The following is a 17,883-nucleotide window of genomic DNA, read 5'->3' on the forward strand; positions in this document are numbered from 1 at the left end:
TAATACCTTATTTCCTTGGTGACAGGATGAATTCTTGACAGCATCACTGTACATGATCCGCATCCTCCCTCTCCACAAGACAGCTTAGCACCTTTCAGATTTACTTGTTAGAGTTAAGGAGTTAGTAATGAGACATCCAAACTGATCCAATGATCACTTCCGTTAAAGATAAGTACATTACCAAGCCCGAGGAATGAATAAAAATTGTCAACTACTCTAGGGATATCTTGGACCATTGCTTAATTATCGTACCATGTGTCCGGTATAGGGAATCTATTCTGCCTGCAGACTACACTCGTCAAGTTGATTAAAAGTGACAATGTCGTATAATTCGGCAAATGCACCTATTGTGAGTTGTAGCACACAATGGTTTTTATATCATTTGGCATATTTTGTTCGCGTAAAATGTTATAAAAGCGAGCATTTGCTATTTGTTCAACATCCGGTACAAAACTATTTGATAAATGAATAACACAATGACATGTATGCTGGTATTTAAGCACTTAACCAGACGGAGGGACGGTATACTTAGAAAGTTTGAGCAGTTCACGATTTGCACGCGCAATAGCGAGTGCATATACATTTAGTGATCTGCTCAAAACGTGGTAGTATATCTTTTATTACATGCCTCGATGTGAGTGCAAATGGGCGTATTGATTTTAATAGGAACATCCGGGAAGTTAGAGGGCCGGTGAACGATGTACTGACCGGTTTCCATGGTTACTACAAAATTTACATTGGCTTCCAGTCCAGAAACGAATTGATTTTAAAATTCTTTGTTTCACTTACAAAATTCTAACAGGCCAAGCCCCCGACTATCTAGCAGAAATGCTTACAGTGCGTCATACTGGTCGTACACTTAGGTCCCAGTCTAGTGGTGCGATCATTTTGCATCAGCCTGTTTGCAACACGGCTTTTTATGGCAATAGAGCCTTTTCTGTATGTGCTCCCCATTTGAGGAATGCTTTACCATTTGAGATAAGGCTTGCTAATTCTTTTAACAATTTTAGAAGTCAGTTAAAAACTTATCTTTTTAGATCATTTTATTCCTAAACACTTTTTAAAATTTTACCTCTTTGCATTTTATTGGTGTTTTCTCTTAATTTTTATTTATAATTTACCTCTTTTTTAGTGTTGTGTAAAGCGCATTGAGATTTTTAAAATGTAATGCGCTCTATAAGAAATAAATATTGATATTAATATTATTATTACCCGGTGTAGTGAAGCCCTTCGACGTTTTCAAAGTAGGCGCTGATCGCTAGATGTAAAATATCCATGCGCGCTCTGCTCTTTTGATTTCCGGGCGTCGGGCAAATTGTCACCTGCTCTCGGGCACATAAACCCATGTATTCAGGCAATAATATAATGCTGAGGTTGTTAATTGCTATACAAATAAGCAATTTAGCACACCTAGCGACGGTATCCCGCGAGATTTTGACCAGCCCACGATACATATGTACGAGCGATGGCAAATGCATATATGCAGTGAACTGGACAAAATCTCGCGGTATACCTTCGCTGGGTGTGCTTTATTGCAAATATATAATGAAGGTATATACAAGAATTTCTAATATTGCCGAGAGCTCGCTGTGCTCACCGTGTCTCAAATTTACTACGATTAACTGGATTGGAACTAATTTTGGATAATTTGACGATGAAGTGAGGTCGTTTTAACCTGCAAATGTAAGCTCATCTGCTTTTCTTCTAAGTTACACACTTGCTTCTATGAATTATTTGCAATATTGCAACATTCAGCTATAGGGCTGCTAACACTTGTCAGAAATTTGAAAAATATTAAGATCCAATTACCCCTAATTAGTTCAATCGTTTTGGTTCTTTTCACGTCTGGACCGATCAGATCAATCGCCATCAATATGATATAATATGATTGTCGTTGTAAAATACTTTAATATGTTTGTGCAGATGATTCAGTGCTACAGTAAATTTTTAGTATGTGGTCGAAATAGGAAAGCAGAACCACTGAGGATAGCTTCAACAGAATGATTGAAGGGTGAGTCATAAAGCATTGACAGAAGCAAGGCTGAAAAGGATACGTTCGTCTCTTAGATAGGTAATCAAGGTAATCCTTGGCTGCACTCTTCTGTCCCTTATCTGTTAGAGAGGTAAATACGAACACAGATTTTCACGTAAACTTTGTTGTTTTCTCAAATGCATGTGCGTGTTTGGACTTGTATTCAAATGGCTAGCGCGTAATGGGCAACAGTCGAGGGCAATAGCAAGTTGAGCCATGTAACGCACTTTTCTTGGAATGTCACGTGGCGGACTTTTAGCCAATCACGAGGTCAGTACTATAGGTTAGGTGTATTAACATATCTTTTGGTCCACTGCTCTTACTTGAATATGAACAGGGTCCACTGCCTCCTGCTTTCATGTTCATCATCAAAGGCCGCGTCCTGCCTTGTGCAACGCCGGCGGCCGAACAAGAATGATCGACCTGGGGTGTCATCCGAAAACGCAGATATTTTCGGCTGCGCCGACTTTTTTTTCAAAACATCATTGTAACTATACCATAAAGTCATTTCAATTCATATATTCACATGCGAGAGATCATTTATTTGGCCTCTGAAATTGATGTACATTCTAAGTGTTATGATGCAGAAACTATCGACAAATGCTCTCACATGCACGGCCAGCAATGCTTCAACAGAGATTCGACAATTTTGAGGGCAGCTAGTGAGCGCCAAGTAACGTGGCTGTTTGAACTAACTTGCTGTCCCACCTCGGATAAAAAAGGCTTGTTAGTCGTCCACAAGGTCGAATGAAGGGTAATTACAAACATATCTACATACTGAATGGTGAAGGGGAGGGGGAAGGGTTCGGCGGAGATCAGGAGTTCACTTTCAGAAAACATTTTTGAGGGTTAAATTTTACAAGAAGAGCGTCAATGACACTTTGCTTACATTTGGTTACAGGTGTCAAGCCATGATGAGTGTATACACGATATTCAATAGCTTCTAGGGACCTTTGCTTGTGATATTCAAATTCTATTACGTCATCGCACTTGAGATCACATGAGATTGCACTGCACCTGCGTAGCTTCAGTGTACTGCGTTTATAGCTGGCGACCGGACGAGGTTTGGTCGCTCTCCGTACAGGTTGACTGTACAATATTTTCAATTTGTTGGTAACGTAGTTGCCAAAGGTTTCGTTTGACCTTAGTCAGCATGGCATCCAAGCTTGACAAGGACGTAAACACTTGTAGTGACAAAGACAAGTCACCTGTGTGCAAGCGTGAAAAACGCAAACGAACTCAAGCCAGTGGCGAAGCCCTGGCATCCACGAGTATGAGTTCCGCTGGGATTCCAAAACCAGATAGTGTGGACAACACAACCATATTTGAGTTACTGAAAACGATTCAGGAAAGCCAAGGGAAACAGAATGACAGAATCACAGCTCTCTGCGAGAGAGTGGACACGATGCAGGAGGCGTATTATGAGGATAATACTCAAATTCCCGACGTAGTTGAGGAAAATATTGAGCCACAGACAAAGACACCGAAATTGTCGGATGAGTGTGGGGATAACACTGTTCCAAAGACTATAGAGGATGTCCCTAGTGTCTTCAAAGACTTTGCAGGCAAATTTATCCTCCGGGAAAAATGTGACAAGCCTGTCGACTCTCAGTTAGCAGAGATTATTAATGGATTATTCAGAGATGGTATCCCTGAAGAGAAATTCACTGACCTATCGAAGAAATTCGACCGGCCAGAGAACTGTGAGTCACTGACGACAGTCAGGGTGAATCAGTTGGTTTGGGATATTATTCGTCCAGAAACGAGAACTATGGACACGAAATTTCAGGTAATTCAAACGTCCCTCGTGAAAGGGTCAACTGCATTGGTGAAGCTGGTGCAGGAACTTGCTAAGGCGAACACAGAATCTGGTTCACAACCTGATATACAGAAATTACTGGATTTAGGCACTGATGCTTTGGCTTTATTCGGTTATACCAACCGTCTGCTGAATCTACGTAGGCGTGATTGCATGAAACATGATTTGAAGCAGGACTATTCACACCTGTTCTCAACAACAGTGCCTTTCACGGACCAGCTGTTTGGTGATGATGTTACTAAACGTGTAAAGGATATTCAAGAAGTGAACAAGGCGGGAAACTATATCAGTACCTGGCAGCAGCGAGGTGGTGGCCGTGGAAGGTTGCGTAGTAGAGGTTTTCGATTCAGAGGAAGAGGACGTGGTACTGGTAGCTACCAGCGTCAGTATATGCATGACTCTTCAAAAAACTACCAAAGATACCAGAAACCCAATCCAAAGCAGCAGACGAAGTAGGCACCTTGAGTAAAGTAAGTGATCACTTTACTACAACCGCCGTTTTTCAAGCAGGTAGACTGGAAAAGTTCAGTCAACAATGGAGTAATATTACTTCAGATAAATCTATTTTGGACATAGTGTCACATGCCCATTTAGAATTTATAAATGGTGTCCCTCCAAAACAACGTCGTTGTTTCCATTCTGTAGCCTTTAGTGAATCAGAGAAGGCTATAATAAATAACGAAATTGAGAATCTATTGAGGAAGAAAGTAATTGTACCATCCGAATTTGAGGATGGTCAATATATTTCACCAATCTTTGTTCTTCCCAAAAAGGATGGTAATTATCGTATGATCCTAAATTTGAAGGGTCTTAATGAACACATACAATATCATCATTTCAAAATGGACACCTTTGAGTCTGCTATTAAGTTGGTTACACCGGGCTGTTACATGGCCTCCATTGATTTACGTGATGCATATTACTCTGTTCCTATTGCAAAGGAACATCAAAAATATCTCAAGTTTGAATGGCAAGACCGACTTTTCCAGTACACCTGCTTACCAAATGGGCTAGCTAGTGCCCCTCGTATATTCACAAAATTGCTAAAACCTGTGTATGCTACACTAAGGCAGCAAGGTCATGTTAATCTTGGCTATATTGATGATTCGTTCCTAAAAGGGGACACAGACACTGAATGTAGAAATAACATAAATGAGACTACAAAGTTAGTAACGTCTCTTGGTTTCATCGTTCATGATGAGAAATCGGTAGTAATCCCAACTCACGAATTGATATTTCTGGGATTTATAATCAATTCTGTGTCCATGACTGTTCGGCTTACGCCACAAAAAATAAATCGGATCATTGAAGAATGTAGTAAGCTTCTTCGTAAAGATCAAGATAGAATTCGCACAGTAGCTATGGTAATTGGACTTATGATATCGAGTTTACCGGCAGTAGAATATGGACCTTTGTTTTATAGGTCATTAGAGATGGGGAAAATTGAGGCCTTAAAAATTCATAAAGGCGACTTTGATGCATACATGTATATTTCCCCATCAATGAAACAAGATCTGCGTTGGTGGGTTGAAAACTTGCCAAATGAATCCCGCAAAATCTCACGAAATAACCCTAGTATTATAATATCATGCGATGCTTCAAAACAAGGCTGGGGAGCATGTTTAGGTGAAAACATGTGTGGAGGCAGATGGAAGGAGCATGAATCTAATTACCATATTAATTACCTGGAGTTGCTTGCTGCATTCTTTGCTTTGAAATCGTTCTGTACAGGTGTAACACATGCACATGTTAAAATTTTTATTGACAATACCACGGCAGTCTGTTATGTTAATCACATGGGAGGAGTGAAGTCGGCAGACTGTAACGATATTGCCAGGGCAATATGGCTTTGGTGTAGAGATAGGAACATCTGGCTTACTGCTGCACATCTACCAGGCGCACTCAATACAATAGCTGATCGAAAATCTAGACAGTTTGATGATCAAACAGAATGGCAGCTAAATCCTGGTATATTTGAAAGAATAGTGCAGTTGTGGGGATGTCCTAATATCGACATGTTTGCAACCAGGGTAAATACTCAGTTGAAAGATTATGTTGCTTGGCATCCAGAACCTGATGCTAAATACATAGATGCTTTTACGATAAGTTGGCAATGCACTTATTTCTATGCATTTCCTCCTTTCAGTCTTCTGGGGAGGTGCGTGCAGAAAGTAATAATGGACAGAGCAGAAGGTATCATTGTGGCACCAATATGGCCGACACAACCATGGTTCAGTCAACTACTTCAGCTCATAACTGCAAATCCAGTGATCCTTCCACGCACAGACAGGCTACTGAGGATTCCGAATACGGCAAAACTTCACCCGCTGAGGAGGAAATTGACCTTGATGGCATGTCGGGTATCAGGAGATCCCTTAAAATGTTCAACATTTCTACAGCAGCAACCAATGTCATCATGGCATCATGGAGACACGGTACAAAGAAACAATATTGTACCTATACCAGAAAATGGTTTCAATTTTGTCGTCAAATCCAGAAAGATCCATTTCAACCAATTATAGCAGATGTACTTGATTTCTTGACTGAACTGTACACTGAGGGACTTGGATACAGTTCCTTGAATACCGCTAGATCAGCGTTATCGGCTCTATGTATAAGTGATAAACATTCAACTATAGGAGCGCACCCCCTGGTTGTAAGATTTATGAGAGGTGTTTATAATATTAGACCAACAATGCCAAGATACAATACTATCTGGGATGTATCGCTTGTATTGGATTATCTGAAATCAGTATCACCAGTACAGACCCTGACCTTAAAGACATTGACATTGAAACTGTGTATGTTAATTTCTTTAGTGACTGCAGCTAGAGAACAGTCACTTCATTTGTTGGATTTGAACCACATGTCAGCAGGCAAGGCTGACTACACCTTTGTTATTTCTGTTTTGATTAAACAGAGTAGACCAGGTTTTTCTAATCCAGTTGTACGACTGAAAGCTTATAAGCCTGATAGAAAATTGTGTGTGTGTACTACAATGCGAGAATACTTGAAGCGTACTGAGCAACTCAGAGGAGGACATACGCAACTTTTCATTAGTTTTGTTAAACCACATTTACCTGTTACAAAAAGTACTATTAGTAGGTGGATACGTACAGTGATGATGCAGTCAGGAGTTGACACTTCTATATTCAAACCTCACAGTGTGAGGGCTGCAGCAGTATCTCAGGCTAAGGACAAGTGTGTTCCTATTGAGCAAATACTGACCACCGCTGGCTGGTCATCACATTCTACATTTGCAAAATATTATGATAAAACTATTGTAAGAGACAATCAGTTTGCAGAGGGAGTATTAAATACTTCCTAGTGATCTAAATGTTAAATACAAGTTTATTTAATACAGATTAAGTTTCACTGTTTCTGGTGTTTTGTTGTCTCTTGTGCACATCTTGCTTTAAAGTCTCATGTGATCTCAAGTGCGATGACGTAATAGAATTCCAAAATTAAACGAGACTTACCTGGAAGGTGAAGTTTGATTGGAATTCTATGTAGTCATCACAGCACGTAGAGATCACATGCCCACCCACTCCCACCCTAAAGCGTGTAGGGTAAGTTTTATATGATCTTTTAGCCCCTACTTGCTGATGAAGATGTGCACCATCGACAGTTAAAGACTGAAGCTACGCAGGTGCAGTGCAATCTCATGTGATCTCTACGTGCTGTGATGACTACATAGAATTCCAATCAAACTTCACCTTCCAGGTAAGTCTCGTTTAATTTTGGAATTTTGATGCACCGTCCTTTGAAGTTCGAAATTGTCGGCAACTGTTGGAATCGTTGGTCACACACACTAACACAATACCATGCAACCTGGCAGATCATAATGAATGATAAAATTTGCCATACCAAACTACAAGTGTGCTTTATTATTTTTAATTGCATAAAATTAATATAGACTATTGGTCTCCTTAAGGTCATGGTTTCAAAATCGAAGTCCAAGCAACATGTAATAATAGGCATTCTTTAGAGCTTCAACTGTTAATGATGCAACCACACCTACATCATAATGGTATGTCCCAAACTGCAGTTAAACAAGCATTGTAGTATCATAGAAATATGGGGAACTTCCAAACACAAACATATATATATATATATATATATATATATATATATATATATATATATATATATATATATATATATATATATATATATTATATATATATATATATATATATATATATATATATATATATATATATATATCGAGAAGCCTGTGGCATCAGATATGTACATCTCTTTTAAAGTCCTTCTAACCGAAATTAAAATCATCAAACAAGCGATTTGTATGGAAGCCATAACTTGGCTTACACAACAAACAATTCCATAAATATACAATATAATATTGGGAAGAAACAAGATCCTTTCAAACAAAATGTACAAGCATTTTTATCATACAAAATTGTCATGTTTACATCCACAGATGTAGGAGTTGGTGATTAATAACCTGGCCTTGCTGAATTAAGCAGAGTGTTTGCTGTCTATACAGATGACGCTTTTGTGTATGTACTTATTTTATTCTGGATCTGGTGATAAGGCTGGCTGTTTACAAGACCTTTACACATAACTTCTTTTAAAATTCACGCATAGCAACACTTGTTGTACATTATGGTATGTTAGCTGCCTTGCCAAGACAATCTGACCAATGTCTATTGAGATTTTCACAAAGTTTACACTTTTGTTGCTCATCAGCATTGTTTAGTAACGTTGACTTCATGTGAACAAATAGTAGCTTTATTTACAGTTGAGTATGTACCTTCCAAAAACACACAGGTAAAATGTGCAGCAATTCTCAATTTTTTGCAGCTGGATCAGGGACTTCAAGAATATCATATTAGGCATTTTATTTAAATGAAAATAAAACAGGGAAAACGTTGCTTCAATTACCAGATCTATACCCAAAACTTCTTTTAAAGACAACATATAGATATTTCATTGCTATTTTTTGTAAAACAGTGTGTCAGCTGCACCAAACTGCTGTCCTCCAATTTGCTCATATTTACGTATCCAAATGTCATCAATATTTTGATATATGGTAATCAGATGATCCTTAAGGACTTATAATCCTTATTTGATATCTGATATCTGACATGTGATTCCTGGAAACGAGAATTTTGACCAAAATTGGGAAAAAATGCAAAAACGTGCATATATACCAATTTAATGCTTTTCAACAAAATATATCGCATACATTATCCCTCCTAACATACGTACCAAATAACAAATGACTCTCTGATCAATAGAGCTTTTGCAGATTATGAACTATATTTTTTCCATTCTTTTATCAACATCTACACGACTTCATTGCATTATAGATAACCATCTAAGCATTCCACATTTCGAAGCTAGCAGGATTTTTTGTGGAAATTATTCAGTTTTGAGCTCCACAAACATTGTCTACAGAATGTCTGACAGGTGGATGGACATAGAGACAGATTGACATACACAGACTGGCAAAGTGATGACATTGGCCCTATACCTTGGCCCATAGAGAGTGATAAAGATATAACAAACTGGATGTAATGATAAAATAATTATATACAGGCACACACGGTGCAAATATTACATCATTTTTATTAGTTTCTTGTCCTTTTTAGTCCCCATGGACACCGTCCGGAGAGACTTATAGTTTTGGTCACGTTCGTGTGTCTGTGCGTGCGTCCGTCCGTTCATGCAGATATCTCAAAGATGCCTGGAGTGATTTCATTCAAACTTGGTACAAAGATTACTTCGTAAGTCATACATATGCACGTTGATTTGTTTTGTGATACGATCCAATATGGCTGCTGTGCGGCCATTTTGTTACGATTTTTCATGTACGGAGCCATAACTCAGAGACATCTCAACCGATTTTATTCAAAGTTGGTACAAGGACATTGACCTAAATCATACATATGCACGTCAATTTGTTTCACGATGTGATCCAATATGGCTGCATGCTAGCCATTTTGTTACAATTTTTTCATGTACAGAGCCATAAATCAGACATGTTTCAACCGATTTTATTCAAAGTTGGTACAAGGACATTGACCTATGTCATGCATATCTACATTGATTTGTTTTGTGATAGGATCCAATATAGCCGCCGTGCGGTCATTTTGTTATGATTTTTCCATGTACGGAGCCATAACTCAGACACATCTCAACCGATTTTATTCAAAGTTGGTAAAAGGACATTGACGTTTATTATACATATGCATGTCAATGTGTTTCACGATATGATCCAATATGGCCGCCGTGCGGTCATTTTGTTACAATTTTTTCATCTCCTTACTCATAACTCAGACATGTATCATCGGATTTTATTCAAAGTTGGTACAAAGACATTGACCTATGTCATAAATATGCATGTCAATGGGTTTCACAATCTAATGAAATATAATTGCTGCCTGGTGGCAATTTTGTTACAATTTTTCCATGTACAGATCGAGCTATAACTCAGACATATTTCCACCAGTATCATTCAGAGTTGGCACAAGGACATTGACCTATGTCATATATATGCACATCAATATGTTTAATGGCATGTAGCAGTATCATGTCAATTATTGAATTTTCGTAATTAGTCTGATATGTCAATAAATACTGCATCAAATTTAATGAAACGTGGTACAGATGTTGAGCTCACATTGCTTTAGCAGTGAAAAAGACATTTATCAGTGTCAAGTTAATTTATTTGTAATTGCATTTGTAATTAACTTTCCTAATTGTGTGATATATCCACATACTGCGTTAAATTTCATGAAACTTGGTACATTTTTTGATCTCATAGTGTTGTAAATACAAATCAATGACACTTAGTGGTATCATTTATATAAATAAATTAATTGCTAGTTTGCATTTACATAATGGATTTTTGTTTTCAGGGTGAATGTCCAAAGTACTGCATCAAACTTTATGAAATCTGGTACCGGTGATTATACCACTCCAGGTCATGTGACCTATTGGTCTTGCCATCCATTTATCCCTGAAATCACGCCTGCCACCTATTGTTCTCATGCAAATTAGTAATCAGTCACACTTTTATTCATATGTAAATAAGTAATCACCACACTTTAATGAAAGAAAATCATTATCATATCAATAAAAGTGTAGTGATTACTCATTTAAATATGAAAACAAGTATGAACGATTACTAATTTGCATGAGAACAATAGGTCCAGTCAAGATGCCTAAAACATTCACACCATTCAATAACACAATAAATACAACTTTTCAACTGATATGTTATAACATCACATTTTATAATTCAATTTTAATTTTCTTTGAACCATGCTCAATATAAGCAACAGGATTTGTTGATGAAGATCTGTCTATTTTTTTATTCGGCGTCTTCTTGGGTTGGACCAATCCTGTCTGTTTTGTTATGTTGTTTCGTAGCAACTTAAGAAACTGGTTTACTTACAGCTTCCTATGATTTAACACTAATTGAAAATTGTAGATGTATTCGAGATCGACAAACATTTGAGGCGCGTAAACTGTCATCTGATCTGTGACCTGTTTGTTCTTTGATAAGCTGCTCATCGAATCCCTGATGGTATAAAGATGTTGCCACTTTCACCTGAAATTATCACACACAAAACATATGTCACAAATAGCATGGAAATAAGTACAGCCTTTTTATTTAATACGTTTGAGGAATAGAGGAAAGAAATTCTGTCATATTGCCACACACACAACAAAATATTTTGATCAATGAATTTAATTTTATAACTTTACAGAATTCGTTTTATGATTGTATAAATATCCAATATAGCCAATATGACAGAGTAAGGCAAGCCATTTTATTTAACCAATCAGACTTAAACAGTTTCCTTCTACACAGGTGCATTATACCACTCTGTAGCCATTATTCAAATGCAGATTTGCAGTTGACCAGAGCCCTTGTCCTACTTGTCTGGGATAGGTCATTCTCCCAAACTCGCATGCCAGGTGCATAATGACCTCTGTGAACCTTTCGATGTACAATGGATCGCTCCATTCCGTTGTGGGTGTTCAAATGAAAAGTCGACAATTTATTGGTAGTAATTTTCAACTTTTAGAGAAGATTGGCCTGTTTTTCGTGGTATAAGTCGTTAATCGCACTCGGCCTTCGGCCTCGTGATGTTTACAAGGTACTGACCATAAGGGTGGTGATTATAACTGTAACAGAACTCCTACTCGTGCGATTAACTATACTAATCTGTCAGTGTTAGGATAGGATGCAAAAATGTTTGGCAGCATCATGTCGATTAAGTACTAATTGATTCATTTTAATGACCTTTTGTAATTAGTATTGCGGCTTACATTGGTATTATGTTTTCACCTTCATGAACTCATTTTTGGCCATTAAAGGCGCACCTCCCTTTAAAAGGACGCGAAGCTATGGCGGCGTTTCTTCGTGTAATTGGACACCAAACAGGCAAAACGCGGGCACACGCTCCAGAAAATGCCACTTTTTAGTTTTCCCCGGCCGCGAAGACGCAGACAGACTGCCAAGCGGTCAGCGCGAAGTTACTGCCAATCGAACTCTTTGATTATATTCAAAGTCTAAAGTGACTGGAAGACAATTTTTTTAGGAAATTGGAGCGTTTGTGGTGGGAATCAATGACCGTTGGCGATTTGAACCCACTGTCAATCAAACGCTTGTATAAACTCTGTTTGCAGGATTAGCAAAAGGTGACAAAAAGTTGGGATCAGTTTGTGTAATTAATGTCATAGAAATCAAACAGCGTACTGGCAAAGTGTTTGACTGGGAGGAGAACTCCACTAATGCGAGAACCTCGGATTGAAAATGCGGCTTTAAGCCCCATCTGTATCGTAGTATTTTTAATCACAGACCTAATTAATGAAGAGGACTCTTTCCTCTCTGAGGACTTGTATTTAAAGTACAAGTGGGGACTGTGTCATTGTCGATGACTTGTTCTACTTAATGTGATGATTTATAAGATAATCCTCCTGCAAGGCAGTTTATTTGTTGAGAAATACGTTACCTTTTACGGCACACAGCTAACTTTCCTTGATTTTTCATGAACAACAGATGACATTGACTAAAATGCATAACATGCAACCAATGTTTATTTACATTTTGCCCATACACCAGATACATGGAGAGATTCAAACATATAACCGATAACTCAGAAACTCTACAGGCAAAAGTACATATTGTTTTCTTCCAGAACAACTGGAGCATCCACTTGTGGAACAACTTAGAAAACCAATATTACATAAGGGTGATGACATTGAGATCAACTTCCATTCAAATCCTGGTCTGAGCTGACATGGCATTTTCAACTTAGATACATTGCACTGTTATCTGTGTGCACAAAGACATTGGGATAGACCATTTGATATCCGGGCGGGGTCTGAAAGATTGATTAGGTAGAATAATTTGTTAATGATCCATTGTACATCATTTTGTTTCCTAATGTCCCACCATTTTTCGTCAAGCCTTCTCTCGCTGATTTTTTTCATTGACATTTGCTTGGAATATTTTTTCGAAAATGTTCAAGACCATCCCCAAGGATATCATATTGTCCACCTCTTGGTATTGACCATACTTACATAAAGAGATGCATGGGCCGGATGGCTGGAAGTGTAATATATGTGAACTATTTACAGCCTTGATACTCTTAAACATTGATAAAATTGTATTTTGGAGACAGACCCCGCTAAAATCGCCTTCAACTTTGGTTTCTAATTACTTTTTTTACAGCATTTCAACATCAAATACAGTTTACCATGTGAAATGCTTACCACATCAACACATTATATACTCTAAAATCTCATAGGAATTACATCGCCAAAATAAGGACATATTTCATAATATTTATTGCTTTTGTTCATATTGTGACGTAGCCACTCGATAGTTAATACTATATGATATTTTATGACTTGAATTTAGTTTGTATGACTGACAATGAATGACCGACAGTTACCTATAGTAACCCCTTCTGCACGTGGTGCATCGTGAGAACGATTCCCTTGTTTATTTTCGTGACCTTTGATGTAAGCGTTCATCCGTCTTTAGTGAACGTATTGTTTTAACACCAGCTTAAGTCATTAACAGCGACCGGACACTTGAGTTGGACCTCCTGCATTATGTTGACAGATGTACTGGTGACAGCAACCTTCCTGTCCTTTGCACGTATGCCGACTGTCTTTAGTTAATTCTTTAGATAATGATAGACGCATACCAAAGTCATGACAAAGCCAGATATTCACCCAATATAAACTCTGCATTTTAGTGTGTTAAGGTAGAAGCCGTTCAGAAGCTGTTGAGAACCTGTAGAAGCCGAAGAGAACCTGTTGCGACGCTCGAGACGACGTTGACTGTGACTGATGCCTGTTATTAGACTAGTGTGAGACATAGAAGTTTTACCGTGTAACTTTATGTTACTCAGCTGAATAAAGTGCTACGACTTAGAGTATATATTTGTGAACCCGTCGCCGTGTCTACTGCCCGACGTTTACAGTGTACTTACCCGACGATAACCACATCACAACCACGCTACGTGACAATATTAACACAATCTAAATAAGTTATTGTACTACCACGAATTTGAACCTTTATTGTCATTTCAAACCAGCATTGGAAGTGGCTCTCGTAAAGATATTTTTACCAAGAACGACAAAGGAAAAATTGAGCAAGTTTAAAAGCGATCGGACGAGCAATTTCAGAGACAATGATCTTTTGACCAAAAATGGGAAAAGTTTCCTCAAAAGTACAAATTTGGAAATGTCACCACAATTTGAAGATACTTAAGTAAGGTTTCCTCAAGGTACATGCATTCCAAGTTTTAAAGTAATCGGACAAGCAATTTCAGAGAAAATGACTTTTTGACCCAAAAATTGACAAATTGCCTTAAAAGTACAAATATGGAATTTCATCAAACTTTTTACACGTCCGACAGAAGTCAACCCTACAATTAAGCAATATAATATAAATTTTTAGAGAAAATGTTTTTTGACCAAAAATGGAAAAAAATTGCCGCAAAATACAACTATGAAAATGTCACCTCCATTTGAAGACATATAATAGAGGTCAACCCTAGGATCATTCGTACCAAGTTACAATGCAATGGAAAAAGCAGTTTCAGAGAAAACGATGATTTTACCGAAAACGGTGAAAATTCGCCCTAGAATACCACAGTGAAAATTTCACCAAAATTGAAGAAATTTAATAAAGTCGCCTTCACGACCCTGCATACTACGTTTCAACCAAATCAGGCATGTGGTTTCGGAGCTTTAGGAATTTGCAAGATTTTCCCTTTTTTCACCTCATTTGCATATTTTTCGCACTGCTATGTTCATTTGAACAAATTCACATTTCCACCAATAGGTGCAACTGTATTCCAAATATAAGAGTGGTAGATGCTGCGGTTTTTGAATTTTTGATGTGGACGGACAGCCGCAAACATATATACACACTTACATATTGATACATAAAGACATACAGACTCTCTTTGGTACGTATACATAACCGGGTGTGAGCTATAAATTCCATAGGCTCCACTATTTTGTAGTTCCAGCTAACTCTAGGGTCGCTCTGTGGTCGATAGTGTGATAAAAGGGAGTACATTCAGATAATATGCTAATAGCCCGGTTATTGAACAATTCTTTTCTGAGAGAGGGGATTTGGCCGAGCGATTCTGCCTGTTGCCTCTCCGCTGGCCGACTGGATGCCGTATGTTGTGAGTTCGAACCCGTTTGAAAACTAGCCGTACATGCACGTGGCGGTAGACATGCCCCACTTGATGTTTTAAATGCGCTCATTTATGTATAGCGCAGCTTGTGATGCCAACGAGGTAGCGAACTAGTCAACTTGTTAGATGGTGTACAAGATGTATGAATATATTGTGTACAAATTTAAATAGGCCATGTACATTAAAGGTAGCTGTGGAAATGCAGCTTTCTGTATCGGGGTCGACTGCGTCTATGTGGGTCATCAATACGTCAACCCCGCCAAGGACAGCTGCGGGCCGTCTGGTCTGGTAGGCAAAATTGGTAATTACAACGACAAAACTTGGGCAAAGGGCCATAAGGCGCTATCAGTCATAGCAAGAATGTAAACTGTTGGCAAAAATTAAATACTTCTGTCATTATTGTACACTTACAAAAATACCCTTCTGCACACGAATCTTGAATGATTATCACTTGCCTTGCCAAGTTTACATAGTTGTAGCGTTAATAAATTTATGATTACTCATATACTTGATAAAAAAGCAATAATTTTCTCTTTACACCCTCATCTTTGGCTGATTTTAAAAGCGTGACGTTTCATTAACATATCAATGGAAGTCACTTTTAGCTCCCGAGTGAAAATCTTGAGTATCGAGGTTTTATTCACAAAAGGAGTTAGGAATGAGCAATGATCAAAGTTCAGCAGTATATAGGTCATCTTACTGAATTACGCGCACTCTGGTTTATTTTGCCGTTCAAAGTCCCGACCCAAGCGGGATCAGCTGCGTCTATATGGGTCATCAAAAGATCAACCGCGCCAAGGACACGCAGCTGTCTTGGCGGGCTAACCGAAAAACCAGGCCCGACCCGAGTCGACCTGAGAGAGTTTCAGACAACCTGTCCCCCTACGTCAACATTTGTAAGTCCAATTTTGACATATGCTGTGCCGCACCCTGTTGTGATAGCAAGTCTGTCGTCAGAGCAAAGCGGAATACTGTTCACAGCAAAATGTTGAAGGAATGTCATGTGAACCAGGACGATCTTAGAACAAGAGCCAGCTGAAATTTACTACTTGCGTGGAATTCAAACTCGCCACCACCTAGTTCTATGCAATAACACCAGAGACTAGTTAGCCCAGAGTTCTATGCATAAATGCAGGTTAGCTGCAATAATTGTAGCTCACTGGCCGTGCGGCGGCTTTTCCTGTTATGTTGGCTTTGTAGCCGGCCCGCACGCTACAAAACACGATAACCGGCGATCGGCCAGTGGACTACAATTCAGCTATAATAAGCTTATATTAGCTTAGCTTATATTTCCTGGTAAGACTAAGCTCTTTTGAAGTGCACTGTCTGTTTGATACAATCTTATGAAAATATTATGTTGTATTGATACAATACTAGTTCAAAGAACTATAGGCTTAAAATGCTTTTACTGCATGTTTTATGAACATGTGAGAGCGATTTTCCGATCGTCAGCACAAGGGGCCTCGGTCGTCTCGGGTCCTCACGTCTCGGGCCGGGTTTTCCGGTTCCGCGGGCGATGACGCAGCCGTCCCGGCAACAGACAGCTGCGTTTCCACAGCTACATTACAGGAAGTGAAACTGGATGATAAAGCAACGCTATCTGTAGCGATCACCTCTTCTCGTTATACGGCAAAAGAATGAAAGACAGTGTCATAAACCAACCTTCCTTCCATTCACAAAAAAATGTCAGCTCATCATCACGAGAAGCGTGCGTTTTAGCGTCCTCCATATCGATCAGGCCACACTGTTAGTCTACCCCAACCGTGATCAGGTCAAGGTAACATGACACTGTAAAAGAGCAAGGTCCAACCCATGGTCGCACAATAGGCAACGTCGTAGTGACGTTGGTTGTTGGCAAACACTGGGCGGGATGGTTAAACTCTGCCCTAGTCGTTGGCTTATCAGAGAAACATAAACTATCTGTTACACCAGGAGCTTCCGATTATCTTCTTTGCCTGAATATTACGGAAGTTTGCAGGGTTCACACGATTCTAGCCTAGCTCATAATCAGGGTTTGTTGACTGGCCGAGGAGCTATGGTAAGGCCGACAGATCTTTCTCGACTGTTATGTCTTCGCTAGGTGACTGGGTGCCGTACGTTGCGTTGTGAGTTCGAATCCCATCGAAAATTTACTGAATTCAAACCAGTCTTTTGTGGTTCGATACATAGTGATGGCCACTGTGGTATGCAATAGAAATATAGGAAGTTGGGAAACAGAATGCACATTCCGTTGCGATTTCCAACGGGACCCGAATTTCAACCCGGCCCGACTTTCACAGAGTTTCAGCATTGAAACGACTACTTCTTATAACAGCAGCGGGTGATTT

General features: G+C 38.8%; 1 protein-coding gene across 1 annotated transcript; it reads left to right on the forward strand.

Moving 5' to 3' along the window:
- Positions 1-3,001: 3,001 nt before the first annotated feature.
- Positions 3,002-7,231, forward strand: LOC139140423 (uncharacterized). The gene is made up of 2 exons (XM_070709696.1): positions 3,002-4,321; positions 5,998-7,231. The coding sequence occupies exon 1, from the start codon at positions 3,186-3,188 to the stop codon at positions 4,305-4,307; it is 1,122 nt and encodes a 373-aa protein (XP_070565797.1). The 5' UTR covers positions 3,002-3,185; the 3' UTR covers positions 4,308-4,321; positions 5,998-7,231.
- The last annotated feature ends 10,652 nt before the right edge of the window (positions 7,232-17,883 follow it).

This window comes from Ptychodera flava, chromosome 1, assembly GCF_041260155.1.
Source record: "Ptychodera flava strain L36383 chromosome 1, AS_Pfla_20210202, whole genome shotgun sequence".
Taxonomy (NCBI): Eukaryota; Metazoa; Hemichordata; class Enteropneusta; family Ptychoderidae; genus Ptychodera; species Ptychodera flava.

Bases quoted from the DNA above. Each gene is read 5' to 3' on its own strand.
- LOC139140423 (XM_070709696.1), top strand. From the start codon at position 3,186: ATGGCATCCAAGCTTGACAAGGACGTAAACACTTGTAGTGACAAAGAC.